Source organism: Sander vitreus, chromosome 4 (assembly GCF_031162955.1).
Source record: "Sander vitreus isolate 19-12246 chromosome 4, sanVit1, whole genome shotgun sequence".
Lineage (NCBI taxonomy): Eukaryota > Metazoa > Chordata > Actinopteri > Perciformes > Percidae > Sander > Sander vitreus.
This window is the reverse complement of record NC_135858.1, coordinates 9,175,028-9,198,737: the sequence shown is the minus strand read 5'-3', so window position 1 is coordinate 9,198,737 and position 23,710 is coordinate 9,175,028. Positions and strand designations below refer to the sequence as shown.

At 40.3% G+C, this 23,710-nt stretch overlaps 1 protein-coding gene across 2 annotated transcripts in view; it reads left to right on the top strand.

Moving 5' to 3' along the window:
- The window catches only part of chchd6b (coiled-coil-helix-coiled-coil-helix domain containing 6b), a 66,111-nt gene that overhangs the window by 31,387 nt on the left and 11,014 nt on the right, over window positions 1-23,710 (top strand). For both annotated transcript variants that reach the window (XM_078248072.1, XM_078248073.1), the window contains 2 exons: window positions 1,214-1,284; window positions 16,979-17,114. In XM_078248072.1, coding sequence (XP_078104198.1) covers window positions 1,214-1,284; window positions 16,979-17,114 — 207 coding nt within the window. The remainder of the gene's footprint in view (window positions 1-1,213; window positions 1,285-16,978; window positions 17,115-23,710) is intronic.

Genomic DNA, 23,710 nt, shown 5'->3' with positions numbered 1-23,710 from the left:
ACAACTCTTAATTTGGCATATTTCTTCAATCAACTGCAGCAGTTTCCCTGATGACTGAAATTGAAATTGACTGTGTGGATATTTAAACAATAGTGATTGGATTAGGGCAACATATCCTCTCCATACTAGACGTATGATTTATATTTCACTGTCATCTCTTTAAAGAACATGAAAGAAAAGGATAGATGGACAGATTATTACATTGTAGTGAATACTAGCAGATAGGATTAAGGAAAAAGATGCTTATGACATTACTTGAGTCTTTTCCAACACCAGACATTCAAAGCAGGGGAAGCATGTCTGCAGATCAGCGTGAAATAATGAGATATGAAATTGACTAGGGGGCACTGGAGGAGTAGGGGATTGTGGAGGAGGTTTGTGTTTGATCCCATCTTTTTCCCTGCTCAGTCACTTCAATTATCTTCCTCTCCTATCACCCCATCTATTGGGAATATAAGGAATAATTAAGTAAAATCGTGAGCGCTGGGGTTATTGGTTTAAAATGGTGATTACTGCGCAGTGAATGTGTATGAGATAGTGGCGAGAGAGATTTGGTTTGTGTTTGAGGCATTCTAGAAAAACTATTTCATATATTGTGATACAAAGTCTATAAGGTGGTCATTCATCTTAATGATTTTAAACATATTCTCAGCACTGTGGCTAGAAATACAGCACCCCTTATACATTTTATAAAACTACTTATGCTCTTGACGTCTTGCAAGTCAGTACAGCTCTGACCACGATGCAGTGTAGTTACCACCGTGACCACTGCTTACTCCAGTAGAGGTGTGCTGTATATGAGGCTCCAGCTGTGTAGCAATTGCTGTTTAAATGCCACTGTTGCACGCAAGAAATAAAACATGGAGTACGAACAGGCCATCAGCATTCAGATTTGTAAGCAGCGCTGTAAAATTCAACGGTCGCTAATTTAACAAATGTGATATTTGGGATGGTACTTGAACTGTAATATTATGTAGATAATGCAAGTAGTTAAGCTCTTATTTATGGGGCTTGATTTGAGGACTAAGTCAATCTTGTTTTCTAGTTTCCTGTTTGTAAATTATATGATGTACAAATTTGATAATGTTAAGTCCATAATTAAAAGCAGCATATGCCTGAGCAGCCTGCTTGATGTTCAAAAGTGTAGTGGAATTTTTTTCAGAGCTGTATAATACTACAGAATTGATTCTCACCTTTCTCTCTTTGTCTCCAGAATGTTGACAACTACAAGCAGATGGCTGAACAGTACAACGAGGCAGCTACTAAAGCTGAGGCCTACATCCGGTAAATACTGGGAATTACTTTGCAACACCATTTTCTGTGGATTGAGCCATTCAGTATACTCATAACAATGTTGCTCCTTACTGCCTCAGTACTGTTATATTTTAATGAGCCTAGGATAGTTTACATTTATGGCAGACATTGCTTGCCATATTAGAAGAAAAAAAAACCTTAGCACAGTGGATGACAGAGAGAGAGCAGCTCTGATTAACAGGATGTCCAAACAGTTGTCAGAAAGCAGATGTGGGCAGAGACCTGAGTGTGAAGGCTGGTTGCAATGTTAGTATGCTGTTAATGTGAACCCCACACCTCCTGTAGCTGCCTGACAGTCAAAGCATTCATTTCCACACATGCAGTGGTAAGGCTGGGCGATAATTTACTACTATCACTTTTAGTCTCACATATAATAGTATTGTGACAAAATACTTCATATTTTTTTAATTATAAATCATATTAACATATCATGGCTCGCCATTTTCCTATTTAGATAAATGATACGTTAAATATTTCTGACATCTGTTGCTGCTCAGAGTTTAAATACTTGAGAATATATACATATTTTTTTAAATGAAGGATTTTGATTCACTTAAAAAAAGTAATTCAAACAATATGATAAACAGTTTTGAGTTTTCATCATGTCATTTTGTCATAACATGCCTATTATAACAACTAGATACTGCTGTGATAATTATTGAGGCACTTTCGTCTATTAGCTGTTAGGTGGCCTCTTCAAGTATATTAATTCTCTACTAGGTGCATTATATTTTGACCCATCTTAACATGTGTAACATGTTTTTGCATTCTTTCTGAGAATGACACTATAATTAATTTTGACATTAACATCCTTGCCTTTATTTTTATTTTTTATTTGTTATAATCATGTACCTCAATATTATCTTTTGTCTTGTAGCTATTACCAGCTTGGTAAACATGCAAATACATTATGAACGACTTGGCCTTTTAAATGGCCCCATTCTGCTAGTAGGAAAACAGAAACAGCAGGATGTCACAAGAAGCAGAGGTGCTTCACTGGGATGGCAGAGTTCAGACGTCACCTGCTTTCAAAAAGCATGTCAAATTCATTCAACATTGAACCCGCCGCCACACTGGCACTGCCAGAGCGTGTGGGTCTTGCCAATTTACACCCCTCTTTAATGTCCATTCTTACCCCTTTTTGGATGGAGAGAGAGCCAAACCAAGCCTATGTGAATCCAATTTAGTCAGAGAGTTTAATTAATTCCCCCTGTGTGCATCAAAATGATTATCGCAAAACTGATGAAAGATGAAGGAACACCTCCAGGGGATTTCTTCCTATTTGGCACAAACATCCACTTGGACTCAATGATGAACTTGTTAGAATTTGGTGGTCAACGATCAAGATCACTGACCTCACAAAACACGTTTTGGCCGTAATTTAAGAATTGGTACACTAATTGGGCGCCCTGGTAGCTCACCGGGTAGAGCACATACCATTAACCCTACAGTCACATTAGCTACAAAAGAGAGCGACATGCACTCGCTTGTGGGCGCTCCTGGGCGTGCCTAGCCTACCCCTGGTTGCTTGGCAACAGTAAACAGAAATTCTCCGGTGCTACCTTCAACCACGTCTTAAAAGTTACTTCAGAGGTATTGTTAAGTCACAAGAACGATGTTTTTGGATTTAAAAGTATTTATTTCTCAAAGAAATTAACACAATATATGAGATTAAATGCCAAACATATCAGATATATACATAAATACGATGTCCTGAAGCGTTTTCCGCCATCTTGAATTATTTTCTTCGACTCGAGCCACTGACATACGTCACGCTGCCTTTACTCTGATTGGAAGTTGCTTTGTCGCATCGTTCAGCATTTGCATAAAATAGACTTCCTGTCTATTTTGGCCCCGCCTTGCTCATGGCAGCGGCAAGCTAGTCGCTTGTCGCTGGCAAACAGCCACTCCCATTGACAATGAATGGTAGCCTGTCGCTTTGTCTCTGTCTCTTGTAGCTAATGTGACTGTAGGTGTTAGGCTGAGTCTTTACTGCAGCTGCCAGGGTTCTTTGCTACATGTCTTCCCTATGTCCTTCTGCCTTTCCTGGAAGACCACCTAGCTGGTCTTCCTTAACAGTTTGTTGAGACTGCCTTGATGCCACCAACCCAGCAGATCACCACAAAGAACAAAGCACTGGCTCTGCAAGAGCCTGTTGCACACACTGAAGGATCTGAGTCTCCTCAGGAAGAACTGTCTGCTCTATCCTGTCCTGAAGAGGGCTTCAGTGTTAGTCCAGTCCAGGTTTTTATTGATTTGGACCCCAAGGTACTTGTATGAGTCCCCCCTTTTCACTTTATCTCCCTGGATGACAACCAGGACAGGAGACCTTCTGTTCCTTTGGTAGTCCACTGCAAGCTCATTGGTTTTGCTGATATTAGGCTTCAGGTGATTGTTGATGCACCACAACGAAGCTCTCTATCAGTCTGTAAAAATAGTCTCTAAGTGAAGACAGCATGTCGGTCACTGGGAATTATTCACTGGAATACATGGCAATATAGTGATAGCTTTCATTTTGCCAAAAAATACTCTTCATACCTTTTTTATAAATTCCTTCAAAGTCCTCATTCCATGTATTATGAGTCTGGACTGACATGGATGTAAACAATAACTTGACTGGTTGGCGGAGGCTCTTCTCATGTCTTGCTGTTCACCATTAAAACCTAAACTTCACTTAAAATGGAACAAACCTTTTAAAATGTACAATGTAGGAGCCATCTATTTTCCCTCTGCTGCCAGCAGTGTTAAATGTATCCACATCTATCCACAAGATTCACCTGGAACACAAACAGAACTGATAAATGAAAAATCTCCCTGCTGAACAATAATCATTTTATATTGGGTTTATTAGTAAGTTCATTGAATAATGAAGGTAGAGTCAATTTGTGGCTCAAGTCATTAAAGTTGTGTTGATGCAGTAGCAGCACAGAGGCGTAATTGAATTCTCAACCAACCCTCTACAATATCACTAACATCTGAATACATCTGTCATTTCCTAACAAGGTGGGAAATGAAAGAGTCAATTTACAGTTTTTCGGCATTAGTTTGTTACATTGCATGATTAGGCTTTGTGAGTTAAGGTGCTGTACCTTGAAAAAGCAACCGTCTGTCCAAGGACTTTAGTCGCATGGCATTCCTCGCTCTATTATTTCAACTGTCATACAAAAGAAGAATATAAAACATAGCTGTACAAGAAGTAAATGTGTGAATGTTATTAAGTCAGTAGTGTAGTAGAAAAGCAGTCTAGTGTTTTCCTGGAAACAGCAAGAGGAAAAAGGAGATGCTTGGTCTTTTTGCTGGCTTTGCACTATATGATGGACAGCAACCTCATCCACGACACTGCCATCTTCTTGCAACTGGTCCATTAAATTTCACAGCATACAATTCAAGTCTAAAATTTTGTCCAAATGATAACATTAGTAAGGATTTGCTATTGTCCATAGCTGCATGGAAGAGGTTAGAAGATCAATTTTGCATGAGTTTTCCAAAAAAAGAGCATTTTGTCCTGCCACAATGTGTTTCAAATGTGCGCACACACACATTTATGTGCACACAGAATCTCACTCCCCTTTTCCTATACTATCTCTACCACACATACAGCCACACTTTGTATTCAGGCAGCCACATGTTCGTCATGTTCTGTCAGCATTTGGGCAGCATTTCATTGTGCTGTGGTCACGCTGTCATTTCACACTACACTGACCACCCAGTAATTATTGTATTTACCCACTGCTGAAGGGAGGGGAGCATTGGGGGGCTGTAGCACCGTCCAACACGTTATGTAGCTACAGTATGTCTCTGGCTCCAATTTTGCATATGGATCTCTCTCTTATTGTCTTTTTTTTTCTAATTCTAAAATATTTTTTCTATCTCACTCGCGCTTGTTATTTCTCTGCATAGTTGTAACTTTGTCTGACTTTATTTATTGTCCTCAGCCTCTTTTATGTGGAACTTCTGTCTTCTGCTGTCTTCATGTTTTTTGTGGGTATGAGAAAGAAGAGGAGATAGAGTGATCTTTAAGTCAGGTAACTTGTGTTGTTTAGATTCATTTCTCTTTTTCCTCTGGATAGTTGATGGTTGTATTGGTTGTACTTTTGCACCTGACCTGCACATTTGCACATTGATAGATGTGCAGGCTAACACATAAGGCAAACATAGGCACACAATATGCCTAAATGACACCGACGAAATGATAGGCACCTAATAAGGAGTGCGAGAGGTAATATAAGAGTACATCGCTGAAAAAAGAAATGCAATACATGCTTTTTAGGGAGAGAAGTGGAAGAGATGTTTTTGCAGATCAGACTCAGCCATATCACATTATTCAGTGGTGGAGAAGGTGATTTTAGTATTAAGTACTCATGGAAGATGTTGACTGATGGCTTTTCTGCTTGGAGTAGTTATGGTAAAGAGCTTTACTATGAGGAAAAGTGGAGGAAGAAGTTGTGACTGAGTGACATTGACCAATGTGATGCAGTCTGATGTGTAATACCTCTTTCACACCCATGACCAGGGTTGGACCAGGGTTAGCTGACCTTGTGTTCAACCCTTCTTTTGGCAATTTAAACCAAGCCAGTCGACACAGGTTGATCCCTGGTCATGACATTCATTCATGCCATTCATAGGACTGGACCATGAAGGTGTGGATCTCTTGATAGACAGTTTACCAGCACTAGGGTTTAAAATGTGATAAAAGCAACCATGGCTAACTGGTGGAAGAAGTAACTCCATTTGGAGAGATGGAAATTGTGTACAGCGCTCTCAGTTAGTTATAAGGGACACCACCATTACAAATCCCTTTTAGTCATTTCCAGTTGTTTATTGAAGGTTACAGTAGTTCCACTTTGGCTGATACGTCCTAGCTGGTCCAGAACCCAAATAGTTTAAGTGCAAAAGTTTAAGCTAAAAGCTGCCTCTCACAGCTGAGGGCACTTTGTTGATTGCAGAGCAACAAGATGGAAGCCTCAAGGGTTATTGCCACTCTTTTCCTACATTGGACAGGTCACACTTTCTAAAACATTATCTTCAAGTGGGAAAATAGTGAGTGGTAAAATGTTATCTAGTGCTATTTTCTATTTGCCTTTCCCAACTACATGGGGCATTTTAGGGAAGTTTATCCATTAGCCTTGCCTTGGGGTATCAGACTACCCATATTCCTCAAAAATACCTCACCTAAGAGACCCACAACATTGCAGCTTAGCTTACTTTAAGATCAAAAAATCCATTAATCCTCTTAAAAAGCTGTATTACCCTCAAAGTGTTAGCAAAGACAGAACCCAAATGAACTTTAGGTGGATGTCTGTGGGAGTATTCACCATGAAGTAACTGCTGACAGTTTATGGTTAAAAGCCTTCTTTCATGTGGGTTTGTTATATCTACTTTATTCTGTATGTGTCTATTCTTGTGTGTATGTGGGTAGCGTGTCCAATTAGTGAAACAGACAGGTAGCTAACTGTAAGGATCTCTCTGCCCCACAAGGTATTAGACTGCTAGTCGTTACTGGAGACCAGGAGACAAGACCAGTCTCTGCACTGTGGTCCAACAAAGATTTACCATTAAAACAGAAGGCTGCCTCTGTGTACCTCTCTTTGACAGCCTTTATACAGTATATATATATATATATATATATATATATATATATATATATATATTGCTGCTTGTAGAATTCTTCAAAACCAAATTGTACCCCAAAATTACTTGCAGAATGACCCCAAACCACTTAATATGCAACTACACTGTATTACCTACTACTGACTTACAGTGTAGGCTACTTCTACATCAGAGGAAGACAGTGTACTACTATATTTACCTGACATAGAATGCTGCAGATTCAAAATGTAATCACAATGAAAATGTGGAGTAATCAGACATTAGCCTCATGGACTCATGGCAGTGCGCTACCCAACTGGCACTAATCAGCACCTATCTGCGTTCATCAACCACCAGAACCGAACCATGTATGTGCGGAGGGAGGGATAGAGAGAGAGATAGAGAGAGAGGTCGTATGATCGTTAACGAATTTAACACTTCAGCAGAGGACATGTTCATTGCCATACAGGTTTAGTGGTTTGACAGTTAACGGTGTATGACACATTTTAGCTGCCAAAGCTCCGCTGCTCTCTGTCTCTGGTCCACAGTGTGAGAGGGGGAGTGGCCAGCGGCTAGAGTGGCAAAAGCCAATGTGTGCTTCGTTTACCTATATATTTAACGATATCTTTTGCATTTCTAATCCAAACAACGTAAAACTTGACATTAGCCTCATGGACCTATGGCGGTGCGCTACCCACCCGGCCCGTTATGAGAGCTAATCAGCACATATCTGCGTTAATCAATCACCAGAACTGGACTGTGTGTGTGCGCAGAGAGAGAGAGACAGACAGACAGACAGACAGACAGACAGACAAACGTGTTGTCTGTCTGTCGTGTCTTAAGATCGTTTCCACACAGGTTTAGTGGCTTGACAGTTAACGGTGAAGTAGGGGATTTGATTCGCGTGGGTAGTTTGGCGACAGTAATGTTATTAGTTAGCAGTAGACTTAATTAAGCCAGGGTGAGTCTGATGAAAAGTGCTGTCTGCCCAGTTCAGCTCTGAGATTTTCTTGCATTGCACAATGCTGTGAAGGAATAAGCTCCGAGATTACTTTATATTCTGCCTTTGGTTAGAAGTGGTGAATGTAGGCTACAGCTCACAGCAACTTAATACTATATAGTGTCTGGCTTTTGTTTGATATTTAGTGTTGGCAAATGGCTTTTTGTTGAGTAAAAAAATAGACATGGAAAAGCGTAGCGCCTTTTTTTCGCCAACCTTATTCCACACAACATGTTCCTTTCAGCTATCCACTCATGCTCCAGGAAAGCAATCCAGCAATCATGTAGCTAACGTTGGAAGCAGGAAAAGAGTCAAAGGCGGTAACAAAGTAGTGCTACTTTGCACATTTTTGTGGGTCTAAGGTGTATTTCACATTTTAGCTGCCAAAGCTCCGCTTCGACCCTCTCTATGTCTGGTCCTGCGCTGTGCTCACTCAGTGTGCAGTGTGAGAGAGGGAGTGGCCATGAGCTAGAGCGGCAAAAGCCAATGTGTGCTTCTTTTACCGATATATATATTTAACAATATATTTTGCATTTCTAATCCAAACAACAGAGGGAGTGGCTGAGAACGATGACGTTGAGGACGTGCGCTAGAAAGATGCGAGCGAAGCCATTTGGTCCGTTGTGGCATCGCCGCCGAATATCCAGAAGTTAAAGCCCGAGCAAGAACAATCTTTGCTGAGTTTTTGTTGGTGGCCATGATGTTGTGGCCCTCCTCCCCACGGGGTTCGGGAAAAGTTTGATTTTCCAGCTCGCTCTGTTAGTGGTGAGCGGTGCTAATGCTAATAGCCTTGATGGTCTCCCTTCTTGTTGCGCATGACATACGTCACGACCAAACATTAGCGATTGGTTGTGGCAGATCCAGAGTGGCTCTGGGCAGATCCAATAGTTTAAAACTTCAACAAAGTACCCGCCTTCATGGAAGTTAACAGTTGTCAATGGAGAGAGGCCAGACTCTGTACAAATGAAATGTACGAGAGTCTGGTAGGACCAGGCTAACAATAAGTAGGCCTATTTTAGAAATCAAATGCCATAATGTATGTGAAGAGACAGAGGGAACCGTCTCTACATTCTTGGTTAAAGATAATTACTTCAAACAGTGTGCATCTGTGCAACATGCTTCCTGCCAACCAATCATACAGTCTACTTTTCTTTCAACCAGTTGCTCAGGCAGACTAGCTTGTTGAGATTTCCAGATGATAGAGCTGACCTCTTCTTCTGCAGAATGTTGCCTGCCAAAGAGAACAGTCTCTCACATGACACTGTTGGGGCAGGTGTAGCCAAGTACCTTTTTGCAATATGGGCCAGCTTACCATGTGCACCTGCTTGTGACGACCATGTACCATGTCCAGTGGTCTCCAGTAAGTGCAATAAAAGTACCAACTGCCTCACTTTCGTAGCTTTTTTGTGTCGTACAGTTCATTCTCATTCTCGTAACAATAGTTCCCCTCGAAGGTAGCTTGTATGATGGGTCGCCTCTGGCGATCTGAATGATGTCTAGAAGTTTTTATAACAAAACTTGCCGTTCAGCTGAGCAGGCACCGTCTCCAGTGTCATTGTTTACTCGCGATTGCCGTGCCACACCTATCACACGAGTAACGGGAAGAGGTTGGGGTCAAACTTGATAAAATGCTTACTTTGCGTTAAAGGTCCCATGGCATGAAAATGTCACTTTATGAGGTTTTTTTTAACATTATTATGCGTTCCCCCAGCCTGCCTATGGTCCCCCAGTGGCTAGAAATGGCGACAGGTGTAAACCAAGCCCTGGGTATCCTGCTTTGCCTTTGAGAAAATGAAAGCTCTGATGGGCCGATCTGGAATCTTGCTCCTTATGAGGTCATAAGGTTACCTCCCCTTTCTCTGCTTTGCCCACCCAGAGAATTTGGCCCACCCATGAGAGAGAGACATCATGGCTTTCAAACGAGCAAAGTGGCAGTTGGTCAAGGCCACACCCCCACCCTCCACCTTGCCCCCCCCCCTCTCCTCCTCAATAGCTACAGACACAGAAATGGCACATCCTAAGGAAAGCTCATTGTGGGACTGGCTCTAGTGGCTGTAATTCTGCACCAAGGCTGAATTTCGGGAAAGAGACTTCAGATACAGTATTAGGGGACCACTAAGGTCTATATAAAAGCATCCAAAGAGCACCATGTCATGGGACTTAATAAAAATAATAACATTAGAGGCATACGTTTCATTAGCCGTGAATCTTGGGTCTGTATGTAAATATAATTCCTAAATTGAACAGATTGGACTCATTATCAACCCGTGACATTGTGGTGTGACATAATCACCACATCAGAAAAAGTTGATTTTGACACTAGACAGAATGTGCAGTGCAGGGAAAAGTATGTTTTGTTACTCTTTTTGACCTTTGCTGCTTGTTAATCATACTGCTGCTAATGTTTGTGTTCTCTATTTGAGTCTGTTCAGGTCAACTACATTTTGGATTGTGTCTACTTAGTCCTTGGGTCTATTTGGAATAGGTCTGAATTTGGGATTTTTTGGTGTTTTAACTTTGACAATCACAGTTTAGAGTAAGGAAACATGGGAATCAAACTGCAGACTTTGCGTTAATGTGATATGTTCTTAACAATTAGGCTACCAGGGCGCCCCACCTGTAAAGACATCTAATAGAAACATACGTAATTAGCAATTCCATGTAATGATAGATTTACATATTGACACAAAGGACAAGGACCTCACATACAGTAACACAAAGGGACAGCACAAGACGAGCAACATTTAAAATACAGTAGAATACCACTCTTTAGCACATTCATTTAGCCAAGCAGTGTAACGTGCAGCAGGTTGCATGTAATATAGTGTCCTCCATGACAGCCAAAGTAATAGATTATTACTCTTTGTGTTGTATGGATTTGAAAGCTACAGTGTTTTTTCAAAAGAAAAGTGAAGTTTAAAGAAAAAGGCCTTACAAATTAACTGACATAAAACTGGAATTGAAATAGTTGATGATAAAAAGGGCAGCGATGGAAGGGGATAGCAGCGAAACGCTTCAGAGACCACGTCTCACCTCACATCACCCACAACTCGAGTGAGTCGTCCAACCGCAAGGTCTCCTGATTGAAAAGTTATCAGCGATGAGATGTCACACACAAACACACGTGCACATGTGCGCCTTATCTTGTTCCCGCATGTCACCTGTTTTAATGAAACACTCTCCTTATCCCCTCCTATCTCTCTCTCCCTATATTCCCACAAAGTGAGTTTGGTGGGGATCAATCAGCCAGGCTAACAGAGTGCGAATTGTTCTCCTACATTCCTATCTCCCTTCAGAATTTCAGCTGACAGCGTATGAAGATACGGGCGGAGTTCTGTCTGTCTTCAGTCCATGGCTTGTAGTTTGTTTTTGATTGCTATTCCCATTTTGTAAGTGTTTCGGTGGATTTAAGATTAAATGTAGTGAAGTTTTTGTTGTGTTGTCATGTTATGAGCTTATTATTTAAGTGAGCTGCATCACTTAGCAAAGGTAGAAGAGGTGATTTTGATGTCTACCATAATTATCATGACTTCTGACTTAGACATACCTTCACTAGGCTTTATGAAGTAAATTTGTAATTCAGAATTTTTTGTAATTCTGAAAGTATGCTTTCTGCCAGTTAAATTATAATGTAGTGGATGTTTTTCTTGTGGTTGTATCCTAAAAAACTTTACAAAGCCTCTAATAATACAGGATGCATGCTCTGTCATTCCTTTTGATCTCATCTCAGCCATGACGTCTTTGATCCTCTCTTCTCTCCCCCTCCACTCAGCGTAATATTAAAAACCAAAAGTACAATGCCATGGCTGCTGCTTTAAAGGAACCGGAATCCTTGTCATCATACATTAATAACCCTTCACACCACACACACACACACACACACACACACACACACACACACACACACACACACACACCAACTTAGACACAAAGAGAATAATAAAATGCTACACTTTTACGATTTTTCCTTTTTCTTCTTATTGCTTTATTCCCTAATGTCACGCTTTGCAGCAGCGCAGAACTTGAGCTCTCTTCATGAAAACCACACGCAGCCAAGGTGAGACAAAAAATAATGAAATACAATACAATTTGAGCCTAATCTTTCACCCCCAACTCTGCACGTATTTATGCAAAACGTCACAGGCAGAAAGCAATTGGAGTTTTGTTTTTCTTCTTCTCCCTGAAAAAGTTAGCTATCAAACTAGCTGGGGCGGCTAATGTTTTTCTAATGAGAGCTCACCTTTAATTTCAGTCAAAGGAGACAGTTGGTGCAGATTAGCAGAGGCAATTTTCTGCTTCAGATTCCATTATTAAAACACTCCTGCTATCAGAAAGTTTTTCTTGTTGAATTGAGAAAAGTTTTTACTTGAGTTTAGATTAATACCTTTGGGCAATTGTTGCTGTTATCTCCCACTCTAAGGGAGTAAATCAGAATGCCGACAAGCTGTCGGAGTGCTAAGTCAAACATCAGTCAGTCGTATAATTTAAATCATGTGATTGAAACTCTTGGCAACGGATTTTAAACTGACCACCACAGCAACACCATCATTCATTTTCAACAATACAAATTCTTTGATTTCAAGAGCTGACCTTGGCAAATACTCTCTTTTCAATATCATAATGTCCCTTTTAATTTGAATGAGAGACATTCAGCCCAAAATCCTGTATCCTGTATCATAAGGCTATTAAGTATTGAATAATAGCTCAAGCCAACACCTCAGTTGAGTCTATCTAGCTTGCTCTAACATGACTCTGTTTGCTCTTATTGACATCAGCTAGTGAATTATATAACCCCTGATAGAACCTTGTCAGTGGCCAAACATTACGCAAAGTGCGCTAATAGTCAACTGTCATCCTGTACACAGAGTGGTGTGGCAGAGGTAAAATGCAGATTGTGATGGTTGCCATGGGTTACTGTTTGTCTATGCAAGCTGTAAGGGTTATTTGTCATTAAATACGTTAGTCACTTTTTGTGTGTGTCTCTCTCTCTCTCTCTCTCGCTCTCTCTCTCGCTCTCTCTCTCAGGTTGCATTCACTTCTCTTTTCATGAATATTCTCTCAGTCAGTGATTTATTTAATCCTGTCGCTCTACCCTCCACTGCACACGCAAGAACACACAGACACACACTCAGACTACACAGTACACATACCTGTGCAGAGAAGTCTTCCATGTACAGTTTATTTCATGCACACACATGCAGTGCATTTACAAAGCACAGTTCAAACACGCACAAAATGTATTGTGTGTATTGCTCAGTGAAGGCAGGGACTAGTGAGCTCATTTATATGTAAAGGATGCCTGATTCTGTAATTGCGTTGAGGGATGGCATGAGGGCAGTTCTCGCTGTGTGTGTGTGTGTGTGTGTGTGTGTGTGTGAGAATGTCAGGTGGTCAGCTTCCCAAACTAAATAGGCATGTCCCATCATGTTGAAGGAAGCCATGCGTCTCCTTATCAAATTGAACACTAATTCTTGTTTTTTTTTCCCTCTGTCTTTTGTACAGTACAGTGTGTATACAGACTGAAACATGACTGTGGGATAACATTGTGAAGTTCATTAGAAAATTAGAAAACTTTAGATAATAAATGTCTACACGAGGTCTTGTGTCACACAGAGAGAGCAAAAAGAGGTAAAGCATCTGTATTCTATTCTAGTCGAGATTCAAAGTTCAATGATCTTGGTAACAGCAGTTAACAAAATAATCTCACCTCAAGAGGTAATAAAAATTGTCATGAATGAGAAAGCAAAAAAAGATGCTCTTATCGACATAAACTACTGATGTCGATAAGAGCAAACTGTTATGATTTACTATATCAACTACTTGGACTTAAAGGTAATATTATTTTGTTATCATATTCTATTTTGTTCTATTCTGTTCTGTGTCTTTATATTCTATTCTGTTTTGTTCTATTGTTCCACTGTACTGAGACGTGCATATGAGAGGTTGTACAGGATGCAGTGTCCTGAATAATATGTTGTCTTTGTGTGCATGTGTACATGCGTGTACATATCCATATCCTTCCAGTTACGAGTTCTGTCACAACAGCAGGTAAATTACTACAAGCAACAGAGCACTCAAGGATTACCCTCATGTAGGATTAGCATTCACTGCGTGTGTGTGTGTGTGTTGATATGATTGTGTGCTTTTGTCTACACACATGTACTGTAGGTGTGAGGATGATAAAAAGAAAAGGGAAAGTTTGACTTTGACTCCTAAGCTGCTTTGTCAATGCATAATTAATCTCTCTTCACAGGCTGCATATTGAAGCCTTTGAAACTATCTTAGCTTCTCCAACTGAAACTCAAACAAACCATAAACAATCTCAGTGTTTCCCACAGATTAGAAAGCAATTTTTGGCAGGAGGGGAGGGGAATCTTATTTTTGTAACAATCAAGTATCAAAAAATGAGGACACGCTGTTGTATGCTGTCCTCCTCTCCTACTTCAATGCCTAACGAAGCTATCTCTCTCTCTCTCTCTCTCCCTGACCCTGTCTTTCACTGAAGCCTGAAAATATTGTAAACAAATTAATAACATAATTAATTACACTGGTCGGACTGTTCAGCTCTATTTCAGACTGATACCTCCGGTTCAGGCTGGTCCTTATCATCAACACCTACATTTTTCATACTCATCTGGATTGAAGCAGCAAACATTTAGTGTAAGAGTAAAAAAAATGACATACCATTATTTATAATACGTTTATTTGATTCACAGCTGCTACGTATAGTGTTTTGACCTCGACAACCCAACTGCATTTTACCGCAAACTTGCGACTAGTTAACTTTCTAAAGCAGGCGCAATCACTTGTTTGCTAAGAGTCGGGTCGGGACTCCAACATTAACACACTGACAACATTGTATTCAGAATATAAAATATTTTTATTGATTTATTAATGTGTGATTGTGTAAAGGTGTTCACGAGATAGATACCAACCTTTCGTGAACTTGTGAATTTCGCCAGCCGTCTTCTCTCCTTTATGGAGACAGACGCCGTGTGCATGGTGGGCTTGATGGTGTTTTAAGCCTCCAATGTCGCCTTCCAGGCAGCTAGGCTAACCCTCACCTTAACCCTAAACATAACCATTGCCGCGTTGCCTGGAAGGCGACGTTGGGGGCAAAAAACACCAACACCGCACAGTGGGAGGAGCTGTGTGTGTGTGTGTGTGTGAGTGAGCGTGTGAGCGAGACACAAGTGACAGAGAGACGGAGGAGAGCAGGGAAAGGAAATGCAGCTGAACGTGTTTTAAATAGCGTTTACAATTTCTTTATTTAATAACGAAACGCAATGTGCAGCGGCCGGTGTTGATAGTGCCGCACATTAGTCTATGTGTGGGAAACACTGAATCTCGAGTGGTTTTATTTTCTTTTTGCTCTTCATAAGATTCAGTGACACAACAGAAATCGTTAGTGCTGCTGTCATATTTTACAGCTTTACAGTGCTTTGTCTAAACATTAAAGGAAAATTCAGTTGTTTTTTTTTTTTTGCAACCTCGATCTCAGTTTCATGGCTGTTTATAACCTTTTCCTATCATCTTGTTCTGCTCCACCTTGTTGCGCTCTTCTAGTAAGGCCACATCTGATCTTAGCTTGAAATTTGTCAGTAAAATATTATCATAATTGATGAGAATGATGAAAGTGGGTCTCAGGTTGTAAAAGAAAGCAGGTTCTCTTCATATCATGAAGAGGCATTTACTCCTACAGTTATTTAATGGGATAAGCTAGCTGTAAAGCTAACATCATTTAGAACAGGTTTACTCTGTTGAAGATGTCCTGCCATGCTCCTGTGTTTTTTATTTTAGGTGACGAGATCTTGTGACGGTATTTCTCGTCGAGGTTAAAAGTTGTCTCGCGATATCAGTACACAAGTGCAGAATTACGTTGGCACTACCGAGGAACAGTTCACGTTAAATCAATCGGTGCTAAATGTTGGTACCTGAGAGTGCGTAAGAGTGAGCTTCTCTCTGCATCTCTCACAGAGAGCGGGGCTCAGCTCCGACACACGCGCAGGAGGTGCGGTGCAGATGGAGCGAAAGTTACATTGCCTCTGTAGTTTGTTCAAGTCACAGTGAGACACGGCAATGCTAGTAAAGCGGACACAAGTGTGGATACACTTTTCAAAACAGACAGCGTTTGCTGCAATAAAATATAATGACAAGATCACCGTTCTCTATGCCCTGGTGACAGACTGACAGGCTGAGGTTGGAGGGCAAGGCAACTTTATTTCTATAGCAACTTTCAGGAACAAGGGAATTTAAAGTGCTTTACATAAAACAAAGAGCAATTAAAAAACGGTCATGAAAATAAAACAGGCTAAAATAGAATAAGATACAATTACAAGAATGAAAGTTACAGTGCAGTGTAAGAAATGAATAATGTTTTGATTAATAGGTTGTAGAGACGGGTTTGGGAGGAGAGAGGGACGCCACAGAGGTCGCTTATACAGGAGAGAAGATGTTTGAGTTTGTGGCAAAACCTTTCACAGTGCTCATTTTTCATTTTGTGACTTTCGATTGAATAAAAGACAATTTTTCCAGTCATATTTCATCATTTAAGTTTTTTTTAAAATAGTGTTAAAATCTCGTCTCGTTCTCGTGAACCCAATCTCGTGTCTCGTCTCGTGAGCGGAGTGTCTCGTCACACCCCCAGTAAAAAGGTTAAATTTTTCACTCTTAAGTTACAAAAAAACGTGTAAATGCAAGAGAATAAATAGTGCTCAATATCTGACAATAAATCAACAGTGGATAATACTAATCAATCAGGATTTTTTGTTAATGATTTTGTATATAGTGAGTAATTGATGCAGCTCTACTGGCAGTAACACCTGGTACAAGACAAACCGCCATGGTTAGCTCAGTTGTTAGAGTGGGTGCACGTGTGTAGAGGTTTTTCGACGCAGAAGGTCCAAGGTTCGAATCCAACCTGTGACGGTTTTCCTGCATGTCTTCCCCCCTCTTTCTCCCTTTTCATATCTCAGCTTTCCTCTCTAATAAAGGCAGAAATGCCCAAAAATAAATAAAAATAAAAATGCACAACATGATTATTGACCCTTCTCTCTGCCCTCTGTTTCTGTGTAGACCTCGACAGACTGTGTCTGTGTGCAGTGAGCTGCAGGCAAAGGTGCTCCAGTGCTACAGAGAAAATCCCCAGCAGACCCTGCACTGCTCCAGCCTGGCCAGACAGTACATGACCTGTGTCCAGCAAGCCAAAAAGGTACAGTAGGCAAGGGTTACAAACAGTACGTGGGTGTGGGGGAGCGTGAGAGAATGAAGACAATTGTTTTTTTGTTTTTTTTATTTCTTTTGCGTGTGGGTGTATTCTGCTGTAATAATACGTGTGAATGTTTGTGTGTGACTGGTAACTTCACACGTCTCTACTTTCAATCAGTGTCCCACATTACATTGTTTTGTTTTTACCGTCAACACTCCTTGCTCATTCCCTTTGAGTAACACACTTGGCCAGAGTATTTGGAATAGCTCCCTTTCCTTTAAAGATACATTTGATTAATTACCTTTCAGGTTTTTTTTGTTGTTTTTTTTAAAGAAGACAGAAAAATAGCAGGCAATTAGTGAGACCTGTTAGTAGCTTGAAAGTCACACTGACAGTGGAACAAAAAGGTGAAGGGACAAATGACACTTTCAGTCCTTATACCAAATCAGTTAACTTCTGAGAATTGTAATCTGCATGTAGGGTTATTTTGAAACTTCAGATTGGAAGCTAAATCAATGAGACATGCGATTTAGAATCGCCGGGTGTGCGTGTTTTGGAACTTTCTGATAGGAAGATTACACTGTTATTAGTATATTAAAATCAGTTTTGGCATTCATCTCTTTGAAATGCATTCTGCTTTCTGCTGATACTTTCGCAAATAGTGCTCAGACCCTATGCTTATCTACAAAGTGCTTATTTTACCCAATTTCTCCATCAAAAAGCTCCAATAATGAATGGGGCAATTTGCACATTATTATCGTGACAAAATGCACTGATACGGCTCCAAAGTAGATAAAAGGCACAAAACAACAATTGGTGAATTTGGCAGTTTAAACGGTCGATAAAAGCAAGGCAAAGGTTCATAATAAAAGCAATCAGTCTTTGTAAACTGGTTCAAAAGATCCATTTGCTAGTGGGATGGTGCTCTTTGGGAAAAAGAAAACTGTCTATATGTATTTGTACGTAGGTCAGTTCTTTTTTTCTTTTTTTTGTGTGCATGTGTTGAATAAATTCAGATTGTGTCAGAGTAAAGTGCAGAGTAAAGGCAAGTTGTTTTACTCTTTTTTGAGGCACTTGTTTAATACAGATTCAATCAGGCATATCCTTGACATTGTGAGTGTGAATAAGAGTCAGAGAAAACACAGAAGAGACAGAAAGAGAGAGAGTAAAAGGGCAAATAAATAAAAAAGAAAGCTTTAAGCTGTATCGAACGTATCAACACTACACCCTCTGTGAGTTAAAGTGTTGTGGGCTGAAAACCAGAGCAGGCTCTGACCCTACAATGACTACGTTTACATGCACATAATGTTCCAGTTTTTGCCCTTATTCCGAAAAAGACTATTCCGACTAAGCTGTTTACATGGCTAATGAAAGTGAATATTCCACTAATATTCCTGTTTACATGTAGCCATGCAAAATACGATTTTTGGACCGTGTGACCACAGCCTCCCTCTTTCATTCCTTTACCCAGCTTCTTGAAAAGGTCGTCGTAGTGATGTGTGCGCATATCCAAAACCCTGTTCATATCCAAGTGCTTGATAATGTTTAAAAGCAGATGTGTTTCTCCATCTTATCAGGTCTGCAGCCTTGCAAACTGTTGGCTTGTTGGTTTGTGTACAGCAACCATAGCAACGCACAGAGCTGACCATAAGCCGTAAACGGGCAAGAGGCCGCAAACTGCGGTAAAAACCCAGATTGAGACGCATATTCCGAATGTGCTGTATACATGTCCAAAAAATTCTTCTAAAACCCGAATAATACGGGAATATCCCACGTCTTAATCGGAAAATGCTATATTCGGAAAAAGGCCTTCTTCAGAATATCCAACCAGAATATGCTGTTAACATGACCTGTATATGCAAATTTGGAATATTGTCATATTCGGAATAATAGTGGAATATTGGTGTGCATGTAAACATACTCACTGTCCTCTGAATAGAAATGAAAAGTACTTAACTTCTACTCTGGTAGATGAAGTTGGATTTGACTGATGTTGATAAATGAGGTCTAGTCCTTTTCAGACAGTGGTTTAGAGGCCAAACAATATGCTCTATGGTAGACTTGCAGGCCAAACTGTTGAATGATTCTCTACTGTATATACATGGGGTATGGTATATAATGGGTTTCCCCCCCTGAAGGCCATATCATTCTCAGAGTTTGCACCTTTTTAAAAGTCTGCATGGTTGCTGTGTTACTTTGGAATAAACGATCTTGATCCAAAACACATTATATCGCTGACATCTTTCTTTATTGGGATAATCTAACGGAGATGAAATCTTCAAGGGTGACCTGCAGTACTGTTTTGAAGATGGTTGGATTTCAAGGTTGACCTTTAAGACTTCTGAAGAGTACTCTATTCCAAGCTCAAAAGGCATATAACACTGTTCCTAAGTTTTAAGATATACATGTGTAAATGTAAAGGACCTCACATTTAAGTGTCCTTTTAAACTATCTACATCCTATATTATATCTCTTATATCCTTATTTCTCTCTTTATCTACCAGTCTTGAGTATTATCTGCTCATCCTTGGATCTTTCATGCTGCTGACACTGTTGATCCATCTCTTCTCTGCCATTCCCATTCTCCATTTGTTCCTCTTCCTATATTAAAGCCTCTTTCACCGTCTTTCACTGCACACTTGGTCACATTAGCCAGTGCATTAGTTTGGAGCTGCACTGCTAGCCATGGAGCTCTGTTAAGTCTTAGGTAGGTTTGGCCAACATGTCAGTTGCAATTTCTCCCATGTTAATTTGCTTGCACAGTCACACAGCTTTATCTCAGACCCACTGCTGTCTTTAATGAACACACAAATTCCTTAACAAAAGGAGGTCCGCAGAGAGAAAGATGTGAGGGAAGGATACTGTGTGAGGTGAAAGGGACAGATGCATGCCGGTGTTCTGAAAACAATAGGAAGATAATTATGGTACTTTGGCTCACTTATCAACTGCAATTAAGGTACTTTAAAACCCTTAGCAGATTACAGCAATTTGCATCAAAAATCTCACTCCTTATCCTCAGAGTCAAATCTGAACACAGACATGATGCACATATTTTTCAGTGTGACTTACACTTTCTGGGGATAATATCCATCGCAAATAAACGTCCATCAATCCACTTAGACATCAGAAAAAAGGTGTTAATTATAACTCTGGAACTTGACTGAGATCATCATCTTTTTAAAGTTTTCTTCAGCATCAAAGTAATTCAGTGATAGTTGCCTATACATCCATCAGTATACTGCAATCAGGGACTGCTGATAGTTGCAGCGTGCGTGTGTGCGTGCCCGACTCACTGCCCGTTCACAGCTATTGAATTCCCACAACTAGCTCTCTGGGACCGATGCCACTCTTCTGGACACCCCTCGGGTGCAGCTTCCGTCTTTCCTATCGGCCAACCTGCTCTTCGATGTGGATGTTGAGTTTAAAAGTTGTATACCCATCCATGGTGTAAGGGAGAAGATCGCTTTCTCAGTCTTTTTGTCTTTCAAAGTGTCCTGCCTCCGGCGTCTTCCTCGTGGCGTATCTGTCCATAAAGGTGCCACTTATAACGTCTAATGAGTTAAAGCCACCACCCCCCAAAATGTGATGTCAGTGCTGATCCTGCATGTGTCATGCCTACATCTAAAAGACATTCATCAAAATAGACCAATAGTTATATTATAAAAAATATGCTTAAAAAATAGCTTTTCAAGACTTCTGTTCATGAAACAGTCACCTTTTTAGAGCTTACGATTTTATTAGTTTTTATAGAAATATTTAGCAATGCTGGGTTAAATTGTAAATACTCAAATAGCACCTTGTAATAATATCCAAATGACCGATATTGGTTCAAATAAAGAGGGGTGATGAGTAGAGCTGCCACCGAAGATTCCCGATCAGTCAGCGTTAATGAAAATAAATGAGTGGGCCAAGACCCCTGTGGACACGCAGGCAGCTGTCCAGTCTGCCTGTCTATAAATGGATCTGACAGAGCCAGCAGCTTGGCAGAGCAGAGCATTTGGACGAGAGTTTTACTAGGAAAAGTTTCAGTATGGCTGCAGGTAGTTAAGGGTCAACAGGGAGCAATATGCACTGCAGTTTTAGTCATGAGAGAGCGCACTGGATCATATTTCATTATGAAATGTGACACTGGAGAATTTGTTTTTTGTTAAGGGTGAGACTGTTAATAATGGAGGTTTTACCTTTCTCTGAACGAGGTGCCTGTGTGCTTGTTCCAAAAGTGGAACAGAAGGTTTGTTTGTACATTCACCTGACATGAGCTCATCATGTACTGCGAGTGACAATATGAAACTTTCCATAGCAAAATGCCACAAATGTGGATTTGTTGCATTCAGAAAGTAATTGAAAAACAATTGATTGTGTCGTCAGAAAATAAAAAATATAACAACCAAATGTCTAAGGATAATTACAGTTTCAGTAATGTTGGATATCTCATTTAGTAACAAAACGTTTTGAACTCCATTAATACTGGGCAGACATACGTGCCCTTTATCATTTTAATACACCAACATGTAATTGAGATGCACTCTGGAAAAGAGGGCATTTTTTTTTTAAACTTGCAGGCAAAATAAACTGGCTGTTAATAATATAGCTAGTGCATGTAAATGGCTTCAGTAATTTTCCCGCTTTGTGTGATAGCAACTTGCCTGCTGAAAACCTTCCCGACAGCTTAAAAGCTTTGTTCTTTTGTTATCAGTATGTGCTTTTTTAACGATTCTCTAAAGCAGATGCATTCTTCCCTGTGAATAAAGGGATAATGCTGTATTTTTCTCCCCAAAATGAATCTTTCTCTGAAGTTGATACTTATGGATCATGCTTTTCTTGAATATAGTTATCTTTCTCTCTTTTGTCTCTTTCTGCACATGAAGCTTGATGCCTATCAAACACAATATGCCTCATAGTCTTCTGGTACTTTCTGTTTACTGTATCATGAAGTTATGTAAGCAAATGAACAGTTTGTGTACATGAATCACAGCAGCAGGCCCATACTGTCTTGGCTAGGCTGTATGACTTTCAAATAGTTTATTTATATAGGCTCTACTGTGTATATATATATATATATATATATATATATGTATATGTATATGTATATGTATATATATGTATATGTATGTGTGTGTGTTCCTCTTTGTCAGCCTGTCTGTCAATCAATCTGCCAATAAAACCAGTGGCCTGCAGCTTATCTGTCTTCTCTGCCAGTGTCTTGATCTGAACTCCACTAGAATATCTACGTATCTCACTTTTTATGTCTCCCGCTTGAAGTCCACCCAACTCACTATCTTCAGTGGCACAGCATTCCTTATATGTCACTCAAACGTTCTTTTATGTTTTATGATTCTTCATCCACACATACACACATTTTTCACACATTCTGCCCTCTGCCATATATTAAAGATAGTTGCTTCAGGATATGGCCTTGCACCTTCTCTCTCCTATCACCCCCCTGTCCCTCTCCTGTCAGTGTCTCTGGTTGGGCCATTGTCATGCATATGTCACTCTCTGTGTGTGTGTGTGTGTGTGTGTGTGTGTGTGTGTGTGTGGAGGGTGCCTGTTAGGGATGCAGGGTAAATGTCAGCTCACCAAGGCTCTGTGTTACCATGAAGCTTTGTGGGTTTTGTCTCTTTTTGGTGTGATGTTATCTTATATAGTGTCACTATATGGCGATTGTCATTGGACGTTTTTATATTCAGTGTGCGTTTGTGTGCTAGCATGTGTGCGATCGTTGAGTGTAAGCCCATGAGAGACTTTGCGAGTCCACCCTTTACCTCTCATCATTTATTCGCTCTTTCAACCTCCTTCTCAGTGAAACAAAACACAGCTGTCCTCAAAGTCACATTCAAGAACAAACTGTTCTCAAACCACCACTTACTGTAAGCGTCACACACACACACACACACAAACACAATACTCAGAGGCTCCAGCGCCAACCATTTGCAGAATGCTACTGCTGTGCCATTTAATACCATTAGCAGGGGCCAACGGCACTGTAGCAACACTTACCACTGTATCCCACATACTTAACCCACTTGAATCCGTCGGTCTCCTGAACACAGTATTTGTCTAGCGTATGCTGGCCTCTGAGATGCTTATTTAAGTGCCACTCTAGTTCTGCCTTGATTGCCGAGGCAGAACTACAGTAGAGCATTGCTGAAACAAACAGTATGTGGAACAGGTGCATTTGTACTTGGGTGTATGGTGCTGTTTTTAAAAAGGTAATCAGAAATCTCTTTATTCTTAGTTATAGTCTTTAAAAAGTGCAGTTACAATTTGAAATTGGCTCCAGTTTTCAACAGGTGAAAAATATACTTGGGATGTTGATGAACCTGGTTGGGGGCTGATAATATGCAAATGAACTGGGAAAAAATAGAAACACTTCATTATATTGCAGTTCAATGCATTACAATTAGGGGTTTAATGGTACACAGAAGTCACAGTTCGGTTCATACCCGGGATTAGGAGTCACACTCGTTCGGTGCAAGTTTGGTACAGCGGCAAAAGAAAATGCATAAGGATATATTTCTTTCCATTTATTTTGAACAAACAGTAGTACAAGTGTCAAAGACAGACACAATACTCTTGCTGGGCACTAAGGTAACATT